Source organism: Ahaetulla prasina, chromosome 2 (assembly GCF_028640845.1).
Source record: "Ahaetulla prasina isolate Xishuangbanna chromosome 2, ASM2864084v1, whole genome shotgun sequence".
Classification (NCBI taxonomy): Eukaryota; Metazoa; Chordata; class Lepidosauria; order Squamata; family Colubridae; genus Ahaetulla; species Ahaetulla prasina.
Window position 1 is genome coordinate 62,336,741 of NC_080540.1, and position 27,966 is coordinate 62,364,706.

Sequence of the window (27,966 nt, forward strand, 5' to 3'; positions counted from 1 at the left end):
AAATGCCAAATTTATTTTTAAAAGACAGTGACACTTTTCCATACCATCTAAGCTAATCAGAATACTGCTATTCTTTATCATTCTGATAAGCTCACAATTAGTTTTCAAACCAATCCATACACAGATATAGACAGACAGATATTTTAATTTTCTCATTTATTTAGCAGGTTTTCAAATCCAGAAAGTTATAAGGCTTGAATGCTTAGATCATAATAACATATGCCCAGATGAGATAAATATGTAATCATTGCAGATACAACTGTTGTACCAGTTTCTAAGTTATTACAGTTATGCTAGAAAAATTTCAAAAGAAACCTCAAGCTAATTTTGAACAACTGAGATGCTTTTGGCAAGAAATTCATCAGCTATGTAAACACGACCAAATTTGTGCTTTGCGCACAGAACTTCATTAGTAACAAAATATGAGTTGTCCAGCAGAGATTATATCATTGTGGTACATTATGGTTAAAGGGCACACTTGACAATGGTATCAATGACTTGTCTACCCATAAATTCTAAGGATTCTTACCTTAGAAGGATCTGGTGGTAAGGTGGCTTCTATAGTAAAAGGGCTTCCCAGAACTGGATTCTCATCATAATTGACATCAATGGCATGAAATCCTTCTTCTTTTGGAATATACTTTACCCTGCAATACTGTTTTCCAGTGACAGGTTCTACTAAGCATGGTACACTTTTCTGGGTTGGGGCAAATATGGCCACATCAAGTTTACCTTGTCCCCCAGCTCCTTTCGTGTCAATGATAAATTCTTGGTCTTTCCCTATTTCGACTCCTTAGAAAATAAAGAAAAGATTGAAAATGAGCCTCTTTCCGCCAGATACATGGAAAATCCATCAATGGTATGAGGAATAGACATATATGCATAAAGGAAGTAACACTACATCAAAGCATTTTAATTTTTTTAACAAGTTTATATGGCTGCCCAATTCACACATACAAGGTCTACAGCATCTTATTTTAGAACAGTGTGTTCTGCAGTTAAGTTTGTCAGTTGTATTCTAGTAGAAAGTGTACACTAGATGAATTACTTACTGTTTTCTAAGCCACTGACTTTAACTTTGCTCAGGTCAAGTGGAGCAGCAACATCTACAATGAAAGGACTTCCAGGAATAGGATCACCACCATAATTCACCTGAATTTCCATGTTACCCTGAAGAGGTCAGATATATTTTTTAAGTCATTTCATACTAAGAAACCCAGCAAACACTGTAATAAATTAACATTTGAAGATGAACTTTTCCAGAAATCATGCAGGTAGATGCTCACTTCCACATTTCTAGAGAATAATCTTTCATAGTATATTCAAACACATATTTAAAAATAAGAAATCAGAAATACTGAGAAATATAATCATATTAAAAACTTTAAAAACAGTAAAAGATGCTCTTTGGAGTTGTTATCATTTGTATAATAAAACCAATTTTGCATTCAGGTATTTGTGAAAGACTCAAATTTCTAAGATCCGACAGACTATAATATGGAGTCCTTGGTGCTCTTTGAGCTTGGTTGTTTGCTTGCAGACATTTTGTTACAAAACTAGATATCTTCAGTGATATTATCTATTTAAAATGATACAATTATTATATCTGCATATCTGAACAGGTCAAGTTTGTTGTTTCTGCTCTGCATATAATTACCATCTCCTTTTTTGGGTTCACATTCACCCCGACTGTCACTTTATGTATGTTCTGAAGTTTCAATAGCATCTATAACCACCCTCAAAGACAAGAACATTTGCACTGTTGTTTCTGTGTAGCAGATCAACTAAGTGCTTAGAAGGAAGAAGTGATGACTGCCTACAAACTGCCATTTAGCGGCTTAAAATGGGCAAGATTAATACATCCAGAATCTCCCTCTTCTCTGTTTTGTGGAATATTAATACATTCATCAATAAGCCACTAAATTAGTAGAAGCTGGTATAGAATAGATATGTTGACATTTTGTTTCCACAAAGTTGTTGTTGTTGTTGTTGTTGTTGTTGTTGTTGTTATTATTATTATTATTATTATTAGATTTCTATACCGCCCTTCTCCCGAAGGACTCAGAGCGGTTTACAGCCAAAATAAAACACAATCAATATACAATTAAAAACAAAATTAAAAAACTTATTATACAATTGGCCGAAACTTTAAAACATTTAAAATCTAAAAAACCCGTTAAAATTCATATAAAATTTAGAAATTTAAAAATTTAAAAGTTTAAAAAAATTTAACAGAAACTTAAGCCAGCCCCGCGCGAATAAATAAATATGTTTTCAATTTGCAGCAAAAGGTCCGAAGATCAGGTATTTGGCGCAAACCAGGGGGAAGTTCGTTCCAGAGGGTAGGAGCCCCCACAGAGAAGGATCTTCCCCTGGGGGCCGCCAGCCGACATTGTTTGGCGGACGGCACCCTGAGAAGTCCCTCTCTGTGTGAGCGTACGGGTCGGTGGGAGGCATGGGGTAACAGTAGGCGGTCCCGTAAGTACCCAGGCCCTAAGCCATGGAGCGCTTTAAAGGTAGTAACCAAAACCTTAAAGTGCACCCTAAAGACCACAGGTAGCCAGTGCAGCCTGCGCAGGAGTGGTGTTACATGGGAGCTGCATGAGGCTCCCTCTATCACCTGCGCAGCTGCATTCTGGACTACCTGAAGCCTCCGAGTGCACTTCAAGGGGAGCCCCATGTAGAGAGCATTGCAATAATCCAAGCGACAGGTAACAAGAGCATGAGTGACTGTGCATAAGGCATCCCGATCAAGGAAGGGGCGCAACTGGTGAACCAGGCGAACCTGGTGAAAAGCTCTCCTGGAGACGGCCATCAAATGATCTTCAAACGACAGCCGTTCATCCAGGAGAACACCCAAGTTGCGCACCCTTTCCCTTGGGGCCAATAACTCGCCCCCAACAGTCAGCTGCAGCTGCAGCTGACTGTATCGGGGTGCCGGCATCCACAGCTACTCCGTCCTGGAGGGATTGAGCTTGAGCCTGTTCCTCCCCATCCAGACCCGTACGGCTTCCAAACACCAGGACACCACTTCAACAGCTTCGTTGGGGTGGCCCGGGATGGAAAATTACAGCTGAGTGTCATCAGCGTACAGCTGGTATCTCACCCCAAAGCCACTGATGATCTCACCCAACGGCTTCATATAGATGTTGAACAGGAGGGGCGAGAGAATCGACTCCTGCGGCACCCCACAAGTAAGGCCCCTCGCGGCCGACCTCTGCCCCCCTGTCAACACCGTCTGTGACCGATCAGAGAGATAGGAGGAGAACCACTGATAAACAGTGCCTCCCACTCCCAACCCCCCTAACCGGTGCAGCAGGATACCATGGTCGATGGTATCAAAAGCTGCTGAGAGATCTAACAGGACCAGGGCAGAGGAATAACCCCTGTCTCTGGCCCTCCAGAGATCATCCACCAACGCGACCAAAGCTGTCTCCGTGCTATATCCGGGTCGGAAGCCAGACTGGAACGGGTCTAGATAGACAGCTTCATCCAGGTATTGGGGTAGCTGCCGCACCACAGCACTCTCTACAACCTTCGCAACAAAGCGAAGGTTGGAGACTGGACGATAATTACCCAAAATAGCCGGGTCCAGGGAAGGCTTCTTGAGGAGGGGTCTCACCACCGCCTCTTTGAAGGCGGCAGGGAAAACCCCCTCCGACAAGGAAGCGTTGATAATCCCCTGGAGCCAGCCTCGTGTCACCTCCTGTGTGGCCAGCACCAACCAGGAAGGACATGGGTCCAGTAAACATGTAGTGGCGTGAAGCCTCCCCAACAACCTGTCCACGTCCTCGGGAGCCACAGGTTCAAACTCATCCCAAACAATCTCGACAAGACGCAACTCCGCCCTCTCACTTGGATCATCCCAATTTCGGTCCAAGCCATCCCGGAGCTGAACGATTTTATCGTATTTTATCGTATAGATAACCACTAAACTCCTCGGCACGTCCCTGCAAAGGGTCATCCCGCACCTCCTGATGAAGGAGAGAGCGGGTCACCCGAAACAGGGCAGCCGGGCGGTTATCTGCCGACGCAATGAGGGTGGAAGAGTAGGAACGCTTCGTCTCCCTCATTGCCACTAGGTAGGCCTTAGAATAAGACCTAACTAGTGTCCGGTCAGCTTCAGAACAGCTGGACCTCCAGGTACTCTCTAGGCGTCTTCTCCGGCGTTTCATCTTCCTCAGCCCCTTGGAAAACCAAGGGGCCGGCTGAAATCTGCGCCAGGTCAGAGGCCGCAAAGGCACGACACGGTCCAAAGCTCCAGCCGCGGCCTGTTCCCAGGCCACAACTAGTTCTTCAGCCGTGCCGTGGACCAGATCCTCAGGGAACGGCCCAAGCTCCATCAGAAACCTCTCGGGGTCCATCAGGCGCCTGGGACGGAACCAACGTATTGGTTCCGTCTCCCTGCGATGGTGGGTGGCGGTCCGAAATTCCAGGCGAAGGAGAAAATGATCTGACCATGACACCGGTTCTGTTACTAAATCACCTAATTCCAGATCATTTAGCCACTGTCCAGAGATATTGTAATGCTCTCTACATGGGGCTCCCCTTGAGGTGCACCCGGAGGCTTCAGTTAGTCCAGAATGCAGCTGCGCGGGTTATAGAGGGAGCTCCGCGTAGCTCCCGTTTAGCACCGCTCCTGCGCAGACTGCACTGGCTGCCTGTGGCCTTTCGGGTGCACTTTAAGGTTTTGGTTACAACCTTTAAAGCGCTCCATGGCTTAGGGCCTGGGTACTTACGGGACCGCCTGCTGTTACCTCATGCCTCCCACCGACCCGTGCACTCTCACAGAGAGGGACTTCTCAGGGTGCCGTCCGCCAAGCAATGTCGGCTGGCGGTCCCCAGGGGAAGATCTTTCTCTGTGGGGGCTCCCACCCTCTGGAACGAACTTCCCCTGGGTTTATGCCAAATACCTGACCTTCGGACCTTCCGCCGCGAATTGAAAACACATCTATTTATTCGTGCAGGGCTGGCCTAAATTTTATTGGTTTTAAATTTATTACTAATTTTAATGGGGTTTTTAGTTTTATATATTTTTAAAGTTTTTAGGCCACCTTTATAATAAGTTTTTTAATTTGTATTTTAATTGTATATTTTTGTATTGTTTTGTTTTATCTTGGCTGTACACCGCCCTGAGTCCTTCGGGAGAAGGGCGGTATAAAAATTGAATAAATAATAATAATAATAATAATAATAAATTAGATCCAGTGTTTTGGGCAAGAGCCAGAACAGCATAATAAGAGAACTCCTTGTAACCAAGTTGTGTATCATAAGACAGTTCTGGTAATTAATTCCTTGGGAATTAAAATTATATTTTCACAGGGTTAGACATAGCTTAATGTTTAATAAGTAGCATTTCTCATTGCAATATTTACAAATCTGACAGAGCAAGGACTATTTTGCTTTCCAACCTCACCTTGTTTTTTCCCCATTTCCATTCAGAGTGCTTTCCAGAAATACAGAAATGTATATCATGCATCATTTAAATAAGGCAGCATTATTCAAAACTGTCACTAGCTACTGTTTAGTTTTCAATTCATAACAGAATTATGATAGAATTCCATTATTAAATCTCCTTTAATCTTTTATATTATTAGATATCATCATAAGTCTATTGCAGGGGTGCTATTCAGCAAATTCTGACAGGTTCTGGAGAACCGATAGCGGAAATTTGGAGTAGTTTGGAGAACCGGCTGGCCCCAGGAGTGGGGATGGAATGGAGATTTTGCAGTATCCTTCCCCTGCCATGCCACCAAACCACGCCCACCAAGCCACACCACGCCCACAGAACCAGTAATAAAAAACTTTGAATTCCACCACTGGTCTATTGGCGTGTATCATGGATTAACTGGCTTTGAAAAAAGCTTGTCAACAGTAACCAAACCGGCTTCCAAAAGATATTTGACAAGAGTCAGCCATATTTTGAAGACAGTTCTTCAAATATAAGCTACACTTGCAGACATGCAAGTTGCCAGAGTTTATACAAAGAAACACTGTTCAGAAGTTAAAAACCATTTCCACTTACAACACCAGCACGCCTAAGATAAAGTTGGCATCAATGATGCTAGCAAGATCCAACCAAAACAAAGACATTACTGAATTTGGTTACTCCAAAGTAGAGGCATCTAAAAGTTGTTGGGGTCAGCAAGAAAGCCTAGAGATCATACCAATATGAAAAAAATATCTAAGTTTACTTTGAAAACTGTCTCTGCCAATAATCACCCTTACTGTCCCTCAGCACAGAACTAAATGACTGCTCATCTAACAAGCAGAATTACACCAACATGTATGGATTCCAGTTCAGGGTGAACAGTAATCTTCAGTTTTGCTTTCCTGCTTGCTTGATGATGTCCCAGAGCCAACAGCAACATTGCACACAGTTAGAAACACATGCTAATTGGAAACTATGACTTAAATGCCTATAAACAAAATTTAGCTGGATTCTGAGTTTAAAATGTATTAAACAGCTTTCAGAGCGCTGTTTAATAAAAATACATATGTGTTAGAAACTTGCTGTGTACAAAACAAGCTCTGGAATTATTGCAGGACACTGACACATTTTATTTGCAATGATAACTGACTCAGATTTCTAGACTTAAAGAACTCTACGCCACATTTCTATCCTTTCGTAGGAGAATTTACCTGCTGTACAGGAGTGTATTTTACAGTGTGGGAATAATCGTAATTGTCAATGAAGTCCAAGTCTTTGACAGCATCTCCTTCCGTTGGTCCATTGAACTGGACATCCAGAGGGGCTTTCCCAGCACCTTTTGTGAACACAGTGAAGTGTGTGGGCTTCCCATTTTCCACACCTGGATAGATAAAAGGAATGAAATTAATTATCATCATGCCTAAACATGTTCTGCAAATCCTTTTTGGATAGAGTATTACAAATATCAAATTTAATTTTTCATACTCCAGATTTACTTATTTAACATACATTTACAGGCCTTGACAAGGAATAGTAGTTGTTTTTTACTATGACTGCAACCAACAAATAGCCAATTAAATAGATGCCTAATAATCAAGCAGAAAACTTACCTGTTTTACCTAGTCCAGGCCCTTCAGTTTTCACCTTGCTTGCATCATGTGATGGTTCCACTTTTACTCTGAAAGGACTTGTAGGAATTTCCTTAAGACAAACAAACAAAAACTTGTCATTACATGTAGTTGCTTTTCAACAAAATTTCCATAAGGCTTGAATAATAATAATAATAATAATAATAATAATAATAATAATAATAATAATAATAATAATAATAATAATAATAATAATATGGTGTGTGTGTATCTCCTTGCGTGTACTGTCCTTTGCATATTGCTGCTCTTTAAATTACTAATTTCCAAATTATTGCTTTCCTTGTAAATGAACCAAAAATGAAAATATATGTTTGTTGCACATTTCTGAATAAATAAATAAATAAACTAATCTTCTACTACAGTATTTTTCCTAGAAGCTTAGACAGTAATCTTTGTTCTATTTAAGCTTAAGGTCATCCAAGTTTATTATATCATTTAAATTAAATAAAAGTCACTGCAGTTGTATATATTATAACTAAGGCCAATTTTTATTAGATTGCTTCTGTCAATTTGCCCAAGTACATGTTTTTATTAAGACATTACATATTTGGGTATATTTTCAGTGTTGTAAGCTATTCTCTATGCTGCAACTAAAGTAGGAGAATGAAATACATATTAAATATATCACTTATTACCATATACAGATACTTCAACAACTGATGGGAGCCAACCTTACTTATGCTAGAGGCCATCCTCAGGGAACTTCTCTCTCTCCAGATTGTGGGCACACATTTTGGAGAGAGAAAAGTTCCCTAAGGATGAGCTCCAGCACAAATCCAAAAGTTTTTAGGATTAAATCTCTGATCCTGGTGACCAACTCAGATTGGATCCTGAAACATTATCCTTGGACATGTATATTTGCCCTCATTCATGATATGATTACAATACAATACAACCACTAAACCAACTTTCCCTATCCAGATGGTTTTAGTCTTATACCCAGTATTAGAAACCATACATCTGAGATATTTTAGGGACTAGAAACAAGGGTTGGCATCAAAAGCCTCATCAGATAATTACATACCTCTCCAGCAAACAGCACTTTAACAGTATAGCGCCCAGCTGCAGGTGGGTTGTATTTCACGGTAAATGTATCATTAGCATTGTGAATGATGCCAAAATCTATATCTTGCTCTTCTTCATTTATTACATGAGCATCACACTTGATGCCCACACTCACATCACCTGGAAAGAAACAATTCACTAGAAATTGTATTGACAATTGTCCCCCTATAGCACCCTTTGCTGCTTAAATATTTCTTCCTTAAAATACACTGTTTCTATCAGCCGCTAGAATGAGAAAGCACATCCATCTAAAAGCAGCATTGTGGGAAGCAAGCATTCTCTTTTAACAGTATTTCATCTTAATTTTCTAACGGGATTACTGAGAATGGTGGGAGGGGGTCACTGCTCAGCAATTTGCTATAACAATCTGTTACCTTCGCCTGCTTCTGTACAGTCCACAGTGAAATGAGTAGGTTCGTTAGCTTTCAGACCATTTCTTGCCACCCCTGGTCCAGTAACTTTCACCTTCTGAGGATGACTGCCTTGTCCTATCTGGACCTAGATGGCATATATTTTCAAAATGTGAACTTCATAAAATACAGATTAAGCACTTTAGAATATTCAACATTAGTCAGACAATCCTTTTAAGTTTCTTCTACTGACATTCAACATGTAGTTTTATGTATTTGGTGAATCTGTTCTCTAAGAACTCAAGCGGGCATGCCTCTTTTTTTCCAACAATCCTCTGGGAATGGACTGAGGGTGGACCCTAGGTCTTTCTTTTTTTTAGAATAAGAGTAAGACTTATTCAGAAATACATAAAAATGCAAAATGTTTATAAATATTGGGTATTGAGTACAACAAAGGAAAAATTAGAAGGTGAATATTTATTATATTTTAATATTTTTTTAAATGATGTTTTTAAGTGACAAAATAGCGGACCTTGACACTCAGTTCAGAGATTTAAAAAGATCTGTAAAATCTTTTTGTTTATTGTTAAAAATAATGTAATTTTATGGTTAATTTTTCATTAATGATATATTGGGAACTAACTGCACCTCTAGCTACTTTGTCCTCCTACTATCTTCGCATCAACTTTTTTTTCTTTTTTCTTTTCACTTCCTTTTTTTAAAAATGTGATGAATAAAAATGACTTTAAAAGAATAGCTTTTGCTTTCAGGTAAGTATCAGTTAATGTAATCTTGCAAAAGGTGTCAGGAAGCCCATTGCAATTGGAAAACAAGCAGCTAGAGATATTTAAGGGCTTTGCTACTTACTCTGCAAGGACTGTTAGGGACATTTGCTCCTCCCCAAGTAACAGCAATGGTATGCTTGATAGGTTTTGTTGGAATGTAAGAGCAGGCATAGATGCCATCAGGCTTGCTCCTTGTTTGAATATCAATAGGATTTCCATCAGCATCCTAAAAAAGGGAAAAACCAGCTTCCATTCCATTAAATGCTTTTAAAGCTGCTAAAAATGAACTCAGTTTTAACATTATTTGTACATATAGTCACATGCAAAGGGTGGCAGATACACAGTTTAACTTAACCAGTAAACTTAGGCCTTCCTTTTATGAAACTTCTGTTCTCCATACATTTGTGCTCATTCTGTTACAGCTGGATTATCTCTTCCCCACTATGATCAAATACTTCCCCAATTACCCTGATCAAATACTACATCAACTACCTTGTGGAAATGACTCTAGGAGAGTGAAGCACTGGGATCAGTTCCCCAGAGCTTATGGAAGGATTTTGACTTCTATTTTCATTATGCTCATTTCTTCACGTTCAATATGTCCTGAAAGTATTTCTAAATTGAAAGTCAGAAGAAGGTAGCATATCAAACTTTATTTCCAGTCTATTATTTCCTTTCCATTTAGAAATAAGATGTAGATTGCATGCCAAACACACACTGCCACTTATGTACTGAAAAAGCAGGTGGTGAAAGAGTTCATTTATCGCCTCCACCTTCGAAAATGAAGCAAAATCATGAAGAATTGCTGTAACTCAGTCCATCCTCAATATAGCAAGTTCTTCATGCTTCCTCTTTATTAGACCATCAAATAAAAATTATCAGTCACCCTACTTTTAATCAATGAATTCTAGTTACTGTATTTTTACGTCTATAAGACACACTCCCCCCCCCCAAAAAAGTGGGTGGAAATGTCTGTGCGTCTTATAGAGCGAATACAGCCGAAGCCCCACCCACCCACCAGCCCCCACCCTTCGGCCTCTGCCTCCTAGCAATTTGCCTCCTTGCAGCAAATAGCCTGCTCAGCTTCAGCACAGCCTGATTTAGCACAAGCAGCTGATTGGTGGTTGGATCGGGCTCCTGGAATACTGCCTATCAGCTGTTCCAGGCTGCAGAAATCACCATCGCCCATTGCCACTGTCGCCACTGTTGCCACTGTCAACTTTGTGCATCCCATTTTTGGCCTCCGCACATCCCATTTTTGGCCTCCGCACATCCCATTTTTGGCCTCCATGCGTCCCATTACAGGCGGCAGGGATTGCTGCCGATCGCCGCATAAGTGGCGTTGGCACCACCACTGACAGTACTTAGCAAGTGGTTTATATTACCTTGATTGAGGTGCAAATTGGTTCTCAGTGAAGTGACAGAAAACTCACATCATTGTAATCAAGATGTGTGCCAAATCAAATATTTTCAAATATAGAGATGGGGTAGGCCCTTATGATGTACTCTTTAAACGTTACAGCCCCACTACATTTAAGAAGAAACTTATGAATGTTGCCAAGAATTTGTGTTCATAATTCAAGATGCCTAAATGGATAACGCTACATGGATTAGGAGCGAATGTTGCTTGGATCTTTGGCCTTACCTGTGAATATATCTTCAGAGGAGCATTCCCAGCTTCCTTCGTATCAACTATAAAGTCTGCAGGATTGTTCACAATGCAGCCAGTTTTTTCAAGCCCTGGGCCATAAGCTTTTACCTAGAAAAAAGATTAGCAAGATATAAGGAGAGAGAATAGGCCAAGATGCCTTTATAGTCCTTTATACTACTAACACTGCATTGTCTCAAGTTTGCTCTTCACATCCAGTCTTAAAGGTTGTCTGATTGACTTAAGTATTAAAAATAAATATGCTTTTATTAAATGCTCAAGGGAGCATCTTACAATGCAAATAAAGCATATGCAACATGCATTTCTATTTATATATTCTTTCATCAAATAAGTTTCTCAAGGATTACATTTCAAAAGTTAACCTGGAACAGAGGCTTGTACCTATGATTCACATACTGGCCAAGGTGAGGCAGAAACAAATAAATTTTTAAAAAAGAAAGAATTATTATGAGATGATTCGTCATTTAGCATGTAATATAGATTGTCCTTATTTAAAAGACCCAATCCTGAATTTAAGAATACAGTGATTAGTAAACTATTCAGGCCTCAGGCCTAATCTGATGGAATACCTCCAATCCCCAAAGCTACCAAATTCTTACGATTTCTAAACTTTTTCAAAAGAAAAACTGTGAGTTCTGGCTGTGTGACTTTGGGCCAGTCACTCAGCCCAACCCACCTCACAGGAGGCAGGTTTATTAGGTAAATAATATTTGCTGCCTTGAATGATATATAAAAAGGGCAGAATCACCATCATCTCTTTGTATCCTTACCTTGTCAGGGTCGAAATCTAAAGATGCTGGATGGATGTAAGCCATGTAAGGACTATCTTTGATGTCTTCATCATCACACATAATGTGAACAGCATATTCACCAGGCTCTTTAGGCCAATACTTCACATCACATGAGCCATCATTCTGATCATCACATTCAATTTTTGCTTGCGATGGGCCTTCAATAGCAAAGCCTGAAAAAAGATTTTAGCAGTTGTTAGAGGCACTCAAATTTAGGATTTTTAAAGCTGGATATTAAGCTGCAATGTCATTAACTGCTGAATAAGCAATAGCCAGTTAGGCTCATACAATTCATTAATCATAGCCAAGAAAATGCCAGATTTTAGAATAATATACAGTATAAACCTAGTCTAACCAAATATGTGAGCCTGATTTTATCTGTTCAAAACCTATTTTCCCATCTACAACAGCAATCTCTCAAAGTTTTTGTTTCAGCTAATGTCTACAAGACCTCAATAGCTGGGATAACAGATTGTACCTAGTGATAACAGTTTGCTTAGCTTAGGTTTGATGTCTGAACAGAACATTGTAGTTTATAAGCCTTCATTTATTGTTTTGCATTTTGTCAGATCCCAGACACTTTGGTTGAGTCAACAAGCAATTGTTTAATGTGAATTTATTTAATCCATGCACTACACTGTAGTTCCATACCTGTAATCCACAGAGTTAAGCATTAACATTTCCTATGATTTTTGTTCTTTCCTACCGTACTTTTATAATACTAGATTCTAATTCAAGGCAAGGCTAATCATGTTATTATCTTGATAACCCTGAAGAAAAAAATGATTGGTCATTATTTACTGCTAATCTCTTTCAGATGAGAATAGGGCAGAGACCTATAATTGACAACAAAAGTACTGTGCAAAGCCAGTTCCATTTAAATATAGTTAGAAGATAAGATTCAACCCATTAGTTCAACAACAGGAAATTCTTACTATTGAAATAATTAGACACCATCTATCATGTAACATCTGTTTTGGAAAGAAGCAGTGTAATGAGCCAGATTATTACCTAGGGATCCAACTTCCGGACCAATGGATTCTACAACAAAGTCTGCTGATCTACCAACAACTCCTTCATGAAGGCCTGGCCCCCAAGCTCTTACTTTCTGAGGACCAGGTTCAGAACCGACTTGCACTTCAAATGGGCTAGGAGAAGAAAGTCGAATTAGGAAAAATGAAGAGGCAATAACCATGGGCACACATATATTTAATCCACATCTGTTTATTGAGAGAGAACAGTCAGTAACAGACTGGAGCTATGAGGTTTCAGAAACAACCAAAGGGCTATCAAAAAGCTTAACAAACTATTTAAAGCAAAAATCCCATACCTAAGTCACCTCACAGGGGAGTTAAGATGAAACATCAAAGAAAACCATGTAGACACCAATTAGTATTTTCAAGAAAAGAGAGAACACAAAAATTAAATTGGGAATTTGATGTGCTAAATGTCTTTCTGCTCCAAAGTTTGCTCTTTCTTTTTTTTACTTGTTTCTTAGTACCTATTATTAAATTTAGGTTAGACTGGAAAGACAGGATATTCCTTTGTCCCACAGTAAAGCCGAGAACTAAAACTGAAACTGTCACCAATTCAATGTACTTCCAACTTGCGTGATTTCAAAATAATTTACTATGGAATCACTTCCAATTACAACATATGAAATGTTTCAACTCACCTTTTTGGGATGTTGTGACCTCCCCAAGAAATTGTGACAATGTATTTCCCTGGGTTTACTGGGTAGTATTCAAATGCATATATTCCATCCATGAATTCCTTTTGTTTTACAAGTTCTTCCAAGCCTTCTGAAAAATATCATTAATTTAGCATTAGTCTTTAATAACTCCAGCCTATATTCTCTAGATATAGGTAATTGTATGTTTCAAGATCAATTGCCAAAAATGAAGTCATTTTTTCTTCTCATCCAAAAAAATGTTGCAAAGGGGAGAAACTACCCCATGTCATGTAATAAAGACAGCATAAACATTTCCAGAAGAATGTGATGAGTAAAAGTGTTACGTTACCATGCTTAATTCATTTCCCTATGTTATTCCTTAGTCTGCAACATTATGCATGTCATATGTGAAAACAAGGAAAGCTTAAGCTTTGTCAGACCTCATGACCACAAATATTTGGGGAATGCCTACTTGATTTAGTTTTCTTGAGAGTCTAAATATTCTAAAGTTTGTTGATATAAGCCTATTGTCTCTACTATTGCACAGTTGGCAACATTTTCTAGCTAATGCTCAAGCAGCATTGTGTAAATATTACAACTCATTTTATCAAAGGCTCCCCAAAATCCATATTGATTTGTATGAAATTGAGATTGTTTAATTTGGAGGCCAGAAATCCCTTTCAAACCAGGCTATGTTCCCAAAATTGAAGAGCTGACTGCCACATAGATGATCTTTCAGTTCATTGCGATTTCCACACTGACGTAGTTTTGTTAAACTGAAAAATAAAAAAAAATCATGATGTCTCAATTAAAAGACCCTAGTTTGTGGTTTTCCACTCCAGGGAATATGTAAAGTGCAATGTTTTGAGTTATTTTGGTCATCAGTTATAGACATATAGGAAAAAAATGACTGCTTTGAAAACCTGATAAGATCACACCAATTGCATTCAACATATGTAAACTATTTCAAGACTAGTTAAAAAGGTTGGCCAAATATAGCAAGCCAAGCTTGTTATGCAAATCTCTTCTGTTAATGTTCCTATCGGAAATTAACCTTGTAGGTTATCAACTTTTCTATAAGATACTGGTATCTCTTTCAAAAAGGTTGAGTAACTCCACCAAAAGTTGATTCATGTAGTGTGATTTGGTCTATACACACACACACACACACACACACACACACACACACACAGAGGGAATCTCAAGTTGTAGATAGAAAGTAGCTTCTCTCCTATAAGTTGGAGAACTGAACTTTGGCTGAAAGTCTATTCTGTCCATTTTGCGTATCAGTTACTAGGGTTTTGGTTTTTTTCAGGTTATGTTTTCCTACAAGTTTAGTCTTGTCATCGAATAAGGATTTTCCTGTATAGATATTTTCACCAAAAGCCTCATCAAATATATGATTCCATATCAAAGATTACAAAGCTTACATAGGGGGTTATGTAGTTCAAGTTAATTCTATATGAACATGTAAATAATATGTTATTTTAAGTGAAATTTGTGTTTTCCTGCTTCTATCCATATATTAAATATCTCAGTGAAAAGTGGAGCTCTATTTCACTTCTAGAGTTCTCTTGAGAAGCAAAGTCAACATGCAGATAGCAGAATCAGCGGCTGATTGGCGTTATTTGCAAAAGACTCATATCACAGTGCAAAGCAATGCAAAAAAAAAAAAGTTCAACACTTACTTGGTCCTTTTATTGCCACATGGATATCTCCACTCCCTGCGGCTTTAGTATCAACCTTGAAGTCTGCAGTTTCTCTGATCCTAACTCCTTTGGGTTGGAGGCCCCTACCACTGGCACGGCAGGCATTTGGATTGCAGGCTACAAGCAAATTGCAGACAGACATGAATGCAGTCTTTGATTCCTAAAGATATTTAATTTAACCAAGCCAGGCTGGAACAGCTTCTCTTGGCTTCCATTTAAGATGGATAAGACATTACATGAAATGCAAAACCTGAATACCATTTTGTACTCTTAAGAAGCCTGTTCTTGGTTAAAGTTTTTACTTTGTACACATAGAAATATACTGAATATTAATAAGCCTTTTGTCAAAGGTTGCAGCTATGTATTTGACAACAGTAAAAGGCAACCAAATACTTCCATTTCTAAACTTCCAATTTTAAAAGCTTAAACAAATTTTCAGAATCAGTTTCAAGTGTTTTGGAAGAGGAAAGGAAGAATAGGAGACAGAAAGCACAATGCAGTAATAAGAGTTCCATAGAAATTAACCAAATAATCCAGGAAAGCCCACCACAGAGGTGTGCTTGGAACAGGAAATTCTAATATAGCGAGAAAGAAACATGCAAGTGGTCTTCAAATATTACTAGATATATTGGAATAATTAATAGAAACTTTAGGGGGGATAGAAGGCAGCTTAGAAAAGATCAAGCCAGGGGCATTTTGCGACAGAGGAAACATTTAAAATGTTGAGGACATATGGTGGAGGTTCTAATAAAGCAGTTCCATGGGGAAGGCCTGTCTGGTAAATTGTTATGATGGGTGCATAGTTAATCGTATCAAGATATCCTCTGATACTCCAAATTACTTTTTCCTAAGTGTGCACTGATCTAAACATAGAACTGTTTTTATTTCTTGCAAGAATGTCTTAAAAAGTCACAGCTATAAGCTGACTCGCTGCTTGCAGAATATGGTAATTTTCCATTTATTTGTTCTTATAAGTTTTATTCAAACAAGTAAAAAAATTCAAGAGACAAAGTATTTGGCAGACACTATATTGCTTCTCCCTGGCTTACGTTAAGAACCTACCTATCATCATTTGTCTAATCGTGATATTGCAGCTTTTCTAAAGATACCCCAGGCATCTTGCAATAGCCCAATTCAGTACATATCTTTCTGCAATCAGCCACTTTTTCTTTGAAGGTAGTAGCATATACTCCACAGCAACTACTCTGACCATGCATGTATAGCATCTCACTTTTCCTAAACATTTTTTCTATATGCATTAGCTGTTCTTTGCCTATTTGCTCACTTTAGCAGAATGAAGATATGAACAGCAAGCTAAATCTTAAGTCCAATTGATAATTTTCTATTTTCAAGTCTCCTACAACCAAGTTGGCTATTTGCAGTAAGGCAGTCCAACCTCTTGAAGACTGCTTGCAAGAATCTCCCTAATCTGAGAAATTGCTTGCAACACTCAGAAGCATTTTTTTAAATCGCAAACTTACAGAATAGATTTCCAGGCATAAAAAAAGGCAACACATACATGGTCACCCTGAACACATCTTACCGACAAGAGCTTGCTCAACTAGGAAGTCAATAGCAGTGAAGTCCAACTTCCCACAAATTGAGAGTGGCTCAGGAGAAGTAAGCAGAGGTCTGAAAGCACAGGAGTAGGCAAGGATGGAACAGAAAGCCAGTATCATTTCAGAAGGGGGGGAAAAGAGTTATGATACAAAAATAAAGAAAATATAGCGGGTTTAAGAAATATAGCAAGAAGGTACTCTACTGCAGAAGTGCCAAAAAGAAAAACAGGACCATTTAGACTTGCAGATCAATTACAATTGGTTAATAAAGAGTTTTCAAGGAATAATTTAATCACTCTTCACCAAGCCAGAATGTTGATAATTTTTAAAAAATTAGCTTGCATTTGTAATTTTTTTTTTAAAAATCTGTATTCATATAAATGCTAATATGAATATGCATATAATATTTCATCCATCTCTAAAACATACCTTCACCAACAAGAATACCCCAAGGACTCTTTGGAACATGCTCTCCAGCAAATACTACTTTTACAGTGTGAGGACCAGCTTGAAGAGGCTTAAAAACACAGCGGTGAATTTGATTTCCTTTGTCTTCTACCATAACCTCAGCAATATTTGTTCCTTGAGGATCTTCAACCTCTACGCCTATATCACCAACACCAGCACCTAGAAGACAGAAAAGATAAGCTCAAAATGTAGTTTCCATAATTAACCGTATAGCTAGAGGCCAATTATATAGGGGAGACAAGGGAAATGCATAACATTAAAAAATTGATTAGTAAGGAGGATGAAAGCTATACAGAATTAATAGGATTTTAATATGATGCAATTTTGCCTTCAGGGGCATCCGACTTATTGCAAATATTCAACACAATGTATTTGATTGAAGCCATAAAATCTGAAAATAAAAATCAAATTGGCAGAGTTAAAAGATGCTTTCTACAACCCTAATATCCGAGACAAAAAAAAAGCTAGAATTAAAAAAAAACGATAGTTTTTTTCCAACTACAGTAGGTATTTCTAAAATCATTTAGGTCAAAAGAAGCAAATGTTTCTTCTGCAACACGGCCTAAGACATGCATCCTGATTGGGAAATCTTTGGTATCTTTAGCAAAGTAAAGATAACTACAAATTAAGTCTCCATGCAAAGTTCATCAGCAACAAAACGCCACACCTAGTTACTTCATCATCTAGCAGACTGTGGAGAAACATTAGCCAAGTCAACGATGGCTGATGCAATTCAAAAAGAACACCAACTCAAAATGCCTACCCGCGATGGAGAAATAAATTGTAAATATGGCAGAATTAGAAGAAATGGTCAGATTGACCTAGCCGGTCAAGGATAAAACAATAAAAACTTTAATAAAAGACTAGAAAACTTTTATGGGTTTTTTTTTCTCCTGAAATTGGAAAATCTTTCATCTGTGATTTTTTGAGGAAAGATTTCTGAACACAAAGGTTTAATCTAAAGTAGACTGCAGAATCCATGACCCCTAAAGGCCTGTTCAAATGTTCTCCCGTAGTTTTCAATGTCACTATATTAAAGAAACAATGAATAGTCTTATTAACTTTATCTATTTTAGATAATTTTAGATTATCTATTTTAATTGTTAATAAAATTTTAATTTCTACAAAAATCTTAATTGCTTCATCTTCAAATATGCAAATGAAGGGTTCAGATATCAAGCAATTTCAGTTTGCTACAGCTTATTACAATGTGGCATTATACACAATTTTAAAATATTTCTACAAATTTGTTTAGTCCATCTTACCTGCTGTGTAGATGTCAAAGTAAGTAGGCTTATTAGCTATATTTCCTGTTGTTTCCAAGCCTGGACCTTTGGCTGTTACTTTACTGGCATCTCCCTGGGCTTTATCAACATCTACTTCAAATGGACTCTTCGAAATATGCTGGCCAGCAAACAGAACTGTAACCTAAAAAAAAATTAAGAATGTTCACATTAGATATAGTATATCTAATAGACTTATATATAATAGACTTAAATGCCAATGGATTTGGCAACTGATGCAAAATGTGACAGACCATCTCTTGGCCAATGAAAGTTGCTGTGGTCACATAGCATTGAAGTATCTCCAAAGCCATCTCTTTCCATAACCAGCTCATCCAAACTGCTTATCTTAAAAAGACATGTTTAAAGTCCCTGCCATTCAAGGGGATGTAGACAGCGTTTCTGTGTTGAGGAGCCTAGAAAAGATTCCATAACCATCCCCAAGGTTTGGCTGGTGCCCATTCTCCTTTATTTTAGAAAGGTAATGAAAACAATGCCTCTTGAGGGTGATTATTATCAGTAGAAAAGTCACCACTGACTTTAATAGAGTTAAACAGAGTTAATAGAGAAAATAGAGTTAAGGAAGTAGCAACATGGTGCTTTGAAATGAGCACAGGGATGCTGCTAGAGCAGGGGTATCAATCCCAAGGCTCGCAGGGTGCTTAGATTTGGCCCATGGGGCCACCCTGGAAACTGTGAGGGACCGGCCCGCGGTGCCTCTGCCAGCGAAAACAGGCTCCCAAGCTCAGTTTCTGGCTGCGACGGCCTCCTGCAATCTTCTGCCAGCAAAAACGGAGCTCGCGAAGGCTGCCCTCCTGAACTCCTTTTTCACTGGCAGAGGGTTGCAGGAGGCCTTCACAGCTGGAAACGGAGCTCGGGAGCCTGTTTTCGCTGGCAGAGCATTCAGGCTGCCACAGGTGCTCCCAACATGAGTGACATGAGTAGGCCATGCCAACTCTGGCCACACCCACCCGGCCCCTGAGGTCAAACACAACCCTGATGTGGCCCTCAATGAAATTGTGTTTGACACCCCTGTGCTAAGGTCTCCTTAACTCAAATGTGTATTTTCTTGGGACACAACTTCTTCGAATATGAATTAAGAGGTGCATGTTGCAACCTACGTGACTTACAACCATAATTCCAGGTTCAATTACAATTGTAAGTTGAGGACTATCTAGAGACATACATTTACAAAAAACATTTCTCAGATCTAGTTTTCCTCCCTACATACAAAGTCTTCCAATTGCCTTACCTTATGAAGACCTGTAACTTTCGGTAAGTACTGAACAGCAAATGTCTTGTTCTTGTCATTGTCAGGTGTCACTTTGGCCTAAAATGGAACATTAGCTCAATATTTTCACTAAGAATTGCAATTATTTCCTGGTATCTAAGCTTAAAATAGCGCCTTTGGAAAAAATGCTCCCCCACAAGAAAAGTTTACTTCACTGTATGTCTTTCATCCCAAAGAAACTCCAGCAGAAATTCTCCCAGTGAAACATAGCCCTCCATTAGAGCATCTTTATAGAAGATGACATGAAAAAGCCACTCTTAATTTTCTAGTTAGAGAAGTGTCTAATATTGTTTTGTAACGCGACAGCTAAGTCAAAACTTATTTACTGGATTCATACTCTAGTGTAAATTTCCATTGAAAATGCCACTCAGAGAAGCTAATAAAAGTAACAGAACGATAATCAAACATGCAAATCAAACCTATATCAATTCTAAATCCATCAGTAAAGAGTATGTAAGACAAATTCACCTTAGCAATCAGACTAATCTACACATCAAAAGTCTATTGAAATAGATATGATTTTGCCTACCAACAAAGGGTGTAACCTCTCCCATTGTAAATCCTAAATGGCTTAGGATCTGCCTGAAAAAAATCTTTTCCATTATGAACATGCCTAGATATTAAAATCAATAGCTGAAGATGTCCCTAGAGTTTGTTGATAGACACAGAAAAGGCTGTGCTCAATCAACTTTTCCTGAGTCCTTCACAGAATGTTAGGAACAATCTTTGGGAGATCTATTTGGCCTCCAGTTTCCCTGCCTTTAGAACAGCCAAATACATCTCTTTTCCCATTATTTTAATAGTTAATTTTCACATTCATTTTTGCACCTTCCTCCGTTTTTGATATACTGTATTCTAACAGTGTAGCTGCTCTAAGAATTCAGACAATTAACATAAAACCTGAATGAATAAATAAATAGCTTAGTATCTGAACTGTAGATACCAAGGAGTGAATCCCAGTTCTTATGCATGCACTGTATTAGTCAAACTATGGTCCCATGAAACTCTTTCTAAATAAATACACTCGTGCAGGATCATCATTTTCCAATTACAAGAAAATAATCTGAAGCAATTGTTCATTCTACCCAAGAACCCTCAGTAAGCACACCTCTTCTCTGTTTCCTTCTGGATCTTCTATGAAAACCATTACTTCACCTTGACCAGCACTGATAGTATCAACAGTGAAGTTGGCAGGTTGTCTGACCATATTTCCGTGAGGTTCAATTCCTGCAAACACATAAAAAACCCATGCTTCTGTGTAAAGATATTCATTTACTGAATCTTCATATGCTCTCAGAATTAACACTGAATTAAATTATCATGACTAATTATCACTGGCAGACAATTTTATGGATGTCATTTAAGTTTGCTTAAGTCATCCAAAATAGTGGCTAGCAATCCCGTAAATCTAGCTTTGCAATGCTCCAATACTCCTGAACCAGTAATTCCCACTGTTTTAATGTTTTCTTCTCCCTTATATATCTATGAGATTTCTAAAAACAAGTATTTATACAGTCTTCTACATACCCTTTAGTGTCCATAAAGTACAAAAATTAGTGGGTAACTAGCACAAGAATAGCTGCTGAAAACTGCCCCCATATAATTTGAAGTGGCCATGGTCCTAACATCTACAGATTGTGATAGCTTTGTTCCTTAAAACACAGGCATATTGTTAATAATAATCCATTGTCTTAGATTATTCTACCCCCAAGAAATCTTGTTTTTCTCCAGGGAGACCTTTGTCCACTATTCTTTCCATTGTTTAAAAAATTCAAATGTTCCTCCAAACAAATTACCAAAAGATGAGTTAACGTAAACCTAAATCTGTCCAGAAGTTCCCCTAGATTTGAAAAAGTCTTGCAAGCTTATACAGAACTGTGTATGTGTGTATCTTTAAAAACAAAAACAAAAAAACTTTCCTTGGGTGATGTGATCTTGCTTCAAATATTATCTATGACTTAACTCTCTCCATGTTTTCATCTACTTTTTCAAGCTAGTTATATCTACCTGACAGTGATGGAATACAAAGGCTTAAGTCTAGGGACATAGACAATAAACTGCTCAAGAATGTGGCGTAAAGAAACATTATAGATACAAAAATAATAGTCTTGCTGAACTGGTTCTCACAGAATTGGGGAATTTATATGAAAGTAGGAGTGCCTTTTGGACAATTTCCACATTTCTGAATGTTAGCAGTGCCCCAAATGAACACAATGAAATATAGATGTATAGATTCTTACGTAGTAAGAATCAACTAGCTCTTCCATCAGAGTTATAAATATACCAAGGGTTGCCTATTTATTATTTAAATTTATTATAGCTGCCAATTCCAATAGTGTCTGCACAGTGTAACAAACAAATAAAAATATGTAAAAACGTATGAAACTTAAAACCACACAGACAAATTCAAACAAAACAAAACAGGGCTCCAAAAAAACCCATAATACATGAACGCCAGTCCAGGGACCAAAGCCAGATTAAGTAGCACCTTACCTCTGCCATATGCTCTTGCCTTCTTTGGATTAAGCTTAGGTTTCAAAGGAGCACCTGGTTTCAGCTTTGCTTTGGGGAACTGTGACAAATAAGTCATTACAGAGTGTTCATCCACATCAGGGTGTATTATTTCTTCAGGAGCGATGACCTAAAAAACCATTAAAAGACAATGTTAAGTAGGCCTTCATCTTCCTTGCCAACATTCCTGCTCCTTAACGATTTGCTTAGGTTTGGAACTATGGTTAACTAAACGCATTAATAAAGGCAAATAGCCTTTTCAAAAATGTACGTAAGGTTCTAATCTACCTATAAAATGATACTATTTCTGTCATTCAAAATTGAAGAAGTGTTTCCAGTTTTACTATACATTTTTAATAATCCATTATTTGAGGAAGTTGAGTGTAATGTTCTGCTGGTTCCCATAGATGTTAAGTCTATATGTTAACATGTTTAGCGATCTCAAAACTCCCAGAAAAAAGCATGATCTGAAATGTACATAAAAACATACAGAGTATTTAATCTACTTTAACACCATCTCATTCAGGTGCTATTTAGACATGTTGGATTACATTTCCAGCTGAGAAACATTTTTCTCAGATTTTTTTCTATTTTTACAATAGAAACAAGAGAACTGGGTAGCTCTGTTGGCATTCAGATTGATTATTATACACTGATAAGCTATGATGTAACTGAATCCTTTTGTGAGCAGAATCAATCTGAAATTTTGACAGGGCCGAAATGAATTTTCAGTTAAAAATGGAATTGGTACTATTTGTAAATAATAATAATAATAATACACACACACACACACACACACACACACACACAATAATAATAATAATAATTATTATTATTATTATTATTATTATTATTATTATTATTATTATTATTATTATTATTATTATTATTGAAAAATGAAGCCTTCAACTTCAAATATATTCTAAAGAAGCTTTCACAAAGTAGCCACTTCTATTTCATACAAGAAGTACATTAGTTGCATAAACACATTATTGGATTAGTCACATTCCATATTCTGACAGGTGAATAATGTTGTTCCTAAACATTAATCAAATGTGGCTGTTTAGTTTATAGGCTACTCCTTAGATATACTGAAGCCTCTCCCTTTTCCATACCTGAGGGACACCTAACCAATCATCTGCTTGCTGCATAGCTTCACGGGCATTATTTACAGGCTTCTTAGGATCCCAATTTTCCCAGTCTGGGCAGAGACCTGAAGATAGGAATTAAGGAAAAGTTCAATCTCTGTCACTAAAGAAGCATGTGCACTTAGCGCCCCCCCCTACAAAATTACTTGAGTGGCACCAACCGTATCATAAATTAGAAAGTGGCGATTGTCAGCCAAAGCTTTCAGTGCAGAGCAAAGCCCAAAACCCACCCACCCTCCTTGGGGAGGAGGGAGAGGCAGAAATTGCTTTTACAATATAACAAGTCTAAAGATTCCAAAGTTGGGCGTTTTTCAAGAAACACTGATGTCGATGGCAACCAGTACAGCCACTAATTTCTATGACTCTTATCAAGCACAAAGGTTTTCTTAATAAGAATACAATTTACATCATTGTTGAAAAACAAGCTCTGAAAACTCATTCCACTGTAGCCTTAGCCACAAAAACAGGAGGAGGAAGCAGGGGTGAAATGCTCCCGGTTCGGACCGGATCGCGAGATCCGGTAGCGATGGGGGCAGGTAGTTCGGAGAACTGGTAGCAAAAATCCCTGGCCCACCCCCATTGCCCATGCCTCGCTGTTCCTCTTCTCTGTCCCTGAAGCTCTCGGTGATGATATAGCTGCAAACGGCCTTAAATGACTGCCGCAGCATTTCAAAGCTAATCAGTGCTGTAGGCAGCGAGTAGACCGGTGCCTCTATTTTTAAAGAAGGTAGACCGGGGCCTGTCAGTAAAAGGCAATTGGTAGACCAGGGTCTGTTTTTAAAGAAGGTAGACCGGTACCTCCCAAGTTTTGTATACTTTATTATTTTTATTATTTATTATTATTGACCATGCCCATTCAGTCACCTGACCACCAAGCCACCCCCACCAATTAAGCCACGCCCACAGAACCGATAGGGAAAATTTTTAGATTTCACCCCTGGGAGGAAAGTATGTTGAATACGCTTGCCACCTTGAATTATTTGTAAAAATAATTAAAAAGGGGGTACAGATAAATAACTAAAATAAATACATAACTCTCAAGGGTTTGTTTGTTTGGTAGTTCCCAAAGAAGCCAGCTTTCAAACATTAACAGCATGGTTCCCCATTATTTTGGAACAGACAATTCAAAACAGTATTGTACAGACACCCTAAAGCTGTCTCTTTTTTTTTAAAGTGACATCAAACATCTAAACTGTACAAAAGAAGTTCTGTTTATATAGTACTACCCAATGTCTCACACAGCTCACTGTCCACAAAATGCTAAGCGCAAAATGCTAAGTGTGGGTTACAAAAAGTTATTTATGTCCAAACCTCTCAGTTACTGCTATATGTGATGTAAAAAGAAAACCCACAGAAAGCTTACCTGGAGCACAGCTATCAACCAAGGCACCTAGTGCTTTTCCATCTTGCCAATTTTGGTTGAAGTTTGTTATTGGGAGATAAGGGATTTTGTTCTGAATCCATCCCAACAGTCTCTGTTTAGGCGTTTGTTTCTTGGCATCATCATCTCCTTCATCTTCCCACACTGGCATAGAGATTGAATAATGGAGGATAAGGGTCCATACTAAGCCTAGGATTAGCTTCAAATTTCCATCAACAATAGCTTTACTATCTGAAAAGAGAAAAAGAGAATTGCCATTCCATTAAGTATCACATTTATACAGGCAGCCCTCATGTTAAGAACAACTTGAATTCCTAATTCTGTATTTAACTTGAATATGTAGGTAAGTCAGGGGCGTGCATAAGAGCATAAAAGTGCCTACCATTCCTGTCCTATTGTTCCCTTCATTATATCAAATTAACATAGTTATTGCATACTTTCACTTATATATAATTTTTCTCTCATGATAAGTTATTGTTTATGTTGATGATTGTATATACTGTTGTGACAAAATCAAATTAAAAAAAAAGTCAGAACTCATACTTACAAAGAAGCTCCTATTATTAAAAATGGCAGACAGCACTGTCTTTCCTCACTAGCAATAGCACTTAGACTTATATACAGCTTTACAGCCCTTTACAGCCCGCTCTAAGAAGTTTACAGAGCCAGCATATTGCCCCCAACAATTTGGGCCCTCATTTTACCCACCTCGAAGGATGAAAGGCTGAGTCAACCTTGAGCCTGGTGAGATCTGAACTGCAAATTGCAGGCAGACAGCAGTCAGCAGAAGTAGCCTGCAGTACTGCACTCTAACCACTGCACCACCATGGCTCAAGCTGATGAACCACCGAAGCTGCAGTATGCTTTCAGGAACCACTGAAAACAAGCTACATATTAAAAAAATACAGTGGCTTGTCTGCGCAGGGAAGGCGAATGCCATCCCCCATTTGTAATAATAGGCAACCCATTTGTATCTAGGTGTTGTCTTTAAGTGAGACGTTCTTAGCCCAGGGATCTTTTCTGTATGTGAAAGAAGGTATTTAGTCTGCTACAATGAATCACAGTCAGGAGCTTGGATTCCCAATGCGCGCATGTAGACATCAATGTGACCACAGACTCCTTTCTTGGCATCTGTCAAATCTCCATACCCATATTTCTGATTATTTAACTAAAATTATAAGGAACGTGAGCACACTGCAAAGCCAAACACCAGTCTCAACCATAACCTTTATTTCCAGAAATAAATATCACATGGAGGCTTTTACAGAAAATAAAAAGTATAGCGTTTTCAGCCCAATGCTTTTTTTGGCTGCCTGCCAAAACAAAAGACAGACTTAAGCTAAGTTAATAGAAAGCATTATGAAGAAAGAGATGGGATGAAGAGGAACTTCAGTGGGAAGATATTTTATGAATGGCCATTCCCACCATGGCATCCCCTGTAATATATCAATAACCTAAATGGGCCCACTAACAAAGAACGGCTGGGAATTTCTAACTTTGATTCAATTTAGCTCAAGCAGTCAATGAAGGTACAAAATTTAAACATATTATCAGCTCAGCAGAAAGTATACTGAGGATCTACTGACAATTTCTAAGCAATTTGCAAAATCTGCACCCTGATCCCAGTTGACTGATATCAGGGTTATAGTGAAACACGAAGTAGATTCTATTATGAATCTAAAGCCTACCCAGTCTGAACTCTGTTCACAATTCAAACAGCACCAAATATATCTTTAGCATAATGCCTTTTCTCAGAAAGGAAAGAATGTTTGTACAGCTTCATGGGACCGTCATGGTAGTGACAGTGGGCTGGATAAGCCTGTATTTTTGATAGATATGCATAAAGAAAGTAAATATTTACTATCATTCTTCCTGAAGAATGAATTGTTCCTGTGGCTTAATGTTTCACCTATCTTTCTCGAGGCTCTGGCTTAATATTTAACTGAGCAGGAAGCAGATTGCAAGCCAAAGAGATGAGAGTGAAGAGCTGGAATACAGATTTCAAGAGGGTTGTCTAGCTAGCACTAGGCAATTGCTCTTCTGTCAGATTACAATTCTGTTTTGATTTAAAACCTTGGCTGACAAGAACAAGTCTTGTGCTGCATAGGAACAATGAAGATTACGAATCACTACATCTAAGGATTAAACACAGTCTATCACAAAAGGTCTGAACCATTTGTTTTTCAGCTCATGCCAAAGTAGTTATCTCACATTTGAGTCCTAACCCAAGGTTCTGAAATATAATAACAGGTTTCAGCAAAAAAAGTTTGTATGAAATGTTGTTATGGGATAAATGCTTAAAATGGCACAATGCCTAAAGTTTGAGCAAAATAATTCTACTTGTTTAAAACTATCAGCAAAACTTGTTTAACCAATTGTTTAAGAACAGAGACAGTGATATCATACCCAAATAAAACTCTAAGCCAAGACCCAAGGCCATCTCACATTTGGTTTCTCCCTGTGTCCAAGTAATTGCCTCTGGGATGTAGTCATTGTGGGTCCTTGTAGAGACTACTGGAAGCATGCCAACTTCAGCCCAAAGGGAACTGATTCTTCAAAACTTTTGGTAAGATCTCTCTCCCTCATTAATTATACAACTCCCCTTTGTAGATATCCAAAGTAGCAGCTGTCACCCTGCTTTGTGCAAATGAATTCCTGAGGTTAATTATGCACTGTGAGAAGATGTATATTATTTAGATTAGCTAATATTTATCTATATTAACTGCCACTAGCTCTGGAAAAAAAATGTTTTTAGGCCTGGAAATACAAGGTTTGAATCTAGGATCATTCAAATGCTAAGCCTATACCTAATGCCATCTATTGTTCTTCTGTTCTAAGTAACAGACATGTGGAGAGTAGGAAAAATATAGAATAAGTGAATGATATTAATTTAAATTTCAAAGTTGCTGACTTGACAATTCTGGCTGGTCTAATATGATTTTCAAACACTGCCTAGACAAATCCCTACAGTTTTCTTGCCAAAGTTTTTCAGAAATGGTTTGCCATTGCCTTCTTCTTAGGGCTGAGAGAACTTGAGTGGCCCAAGATCACACATATAGCTTTTTAACTAGCACTCGTGGTCTCCTGGTTTCTAGCCTGATGCCTTAACCACTATATCAAAATGCCTCTCCAATACATTACCACATCTCTATAGGTTGCTTCAGTATTAGTGAAATAGAAAGCAAATATTGTGTTCCTAAATGA

The 27,966-nt window shown here is 38.2% G+C and overlaps 1 protein-coding gene across 3 annotated transcripts in view; it reads right to left on the reverse strand.

The window, feature by feature from the left end:
* Positions 1 to 27,966, reverse strand: part of FLNB (filamin B) — an 87,670-nt gene that overhangs the window by 31,251 nt on the left and 28,453 nt on the right. For all 3 annotated transcript variants that reach the window (XM_058166490.1, XM_058166489.1, XM_058166488.1), the window contains exons 2-20: positions 24,745 to 24,993; positions 23,349 to 23,446; positions 22,216 to 22,363; positions 20,831 to 20,949; positions 19,684 to 19,761; positions 18,414 to 18,576; positions 17,110 to 17,307; positions 15,101 to 15,238; positions 13,416 to 13,542; positions 12,752 to 12,888; positions 11,720 to 11,913; positions 10,926 to 11,039; positions 9,363 to 9,506; positions 8,520 to 8,643; positions 8,105 to 8,265; positions 7,042 to 7,132; positions 6,643 to 6,812; positions 1,053 to 1,170; positions 530 to 792 (exon numbers count right to left, since the gene is read on the reverse strand). In XM_058166490.1, coding sequence (XP_058022473.1) covers positions 530 to 792; positions 1,053 to 1,170; positions 6,643 to 6,812; positions 7,042 to 7,132; positions 8,105 to 8,265; positions 8,520 to 8,643; positions 9,363 to 9,506; positions 10,926 to 11,039; positions 11,720 to 11,913; positions 12,752 to 12,888; positions 13,416 to 13,542; positions 15,101 to 15,238; positions 17,110 to 17,307; positions 18,414 to 18,576; positions 19,684 to 19,761; positions 20,831 to 20,949; positions 22,216 to 22,363; positions 23,349 to 23,446; positions 24,745 to 24,993 — 2,834 coding nt within the window. The remainder of the gene's footprint in view (positions 1 to 529; positions 793 to 1,052; positions 1,171 to 6,642; positions 6,813 to 7,041; positions 7,133 to 8,104; positions 8,266 to 8,519; positions 8,644 to 9,362; positions 9,507 to 10,925; positions 11,040 to 11,719; positions 11,914 to 12,751; positions 12,889 to 13,415; positions 13,543 to 15,100; positions 15,239 to 17,109; positions 17,308 to 18,413; positions 18,577 to 19,683; positions 19,762 to 20,830; positions 20,950 to 22,215; positions 22,364 to 23,348; positions 23,447 to 24,744; positions 24,994 to 27,966) is intronic.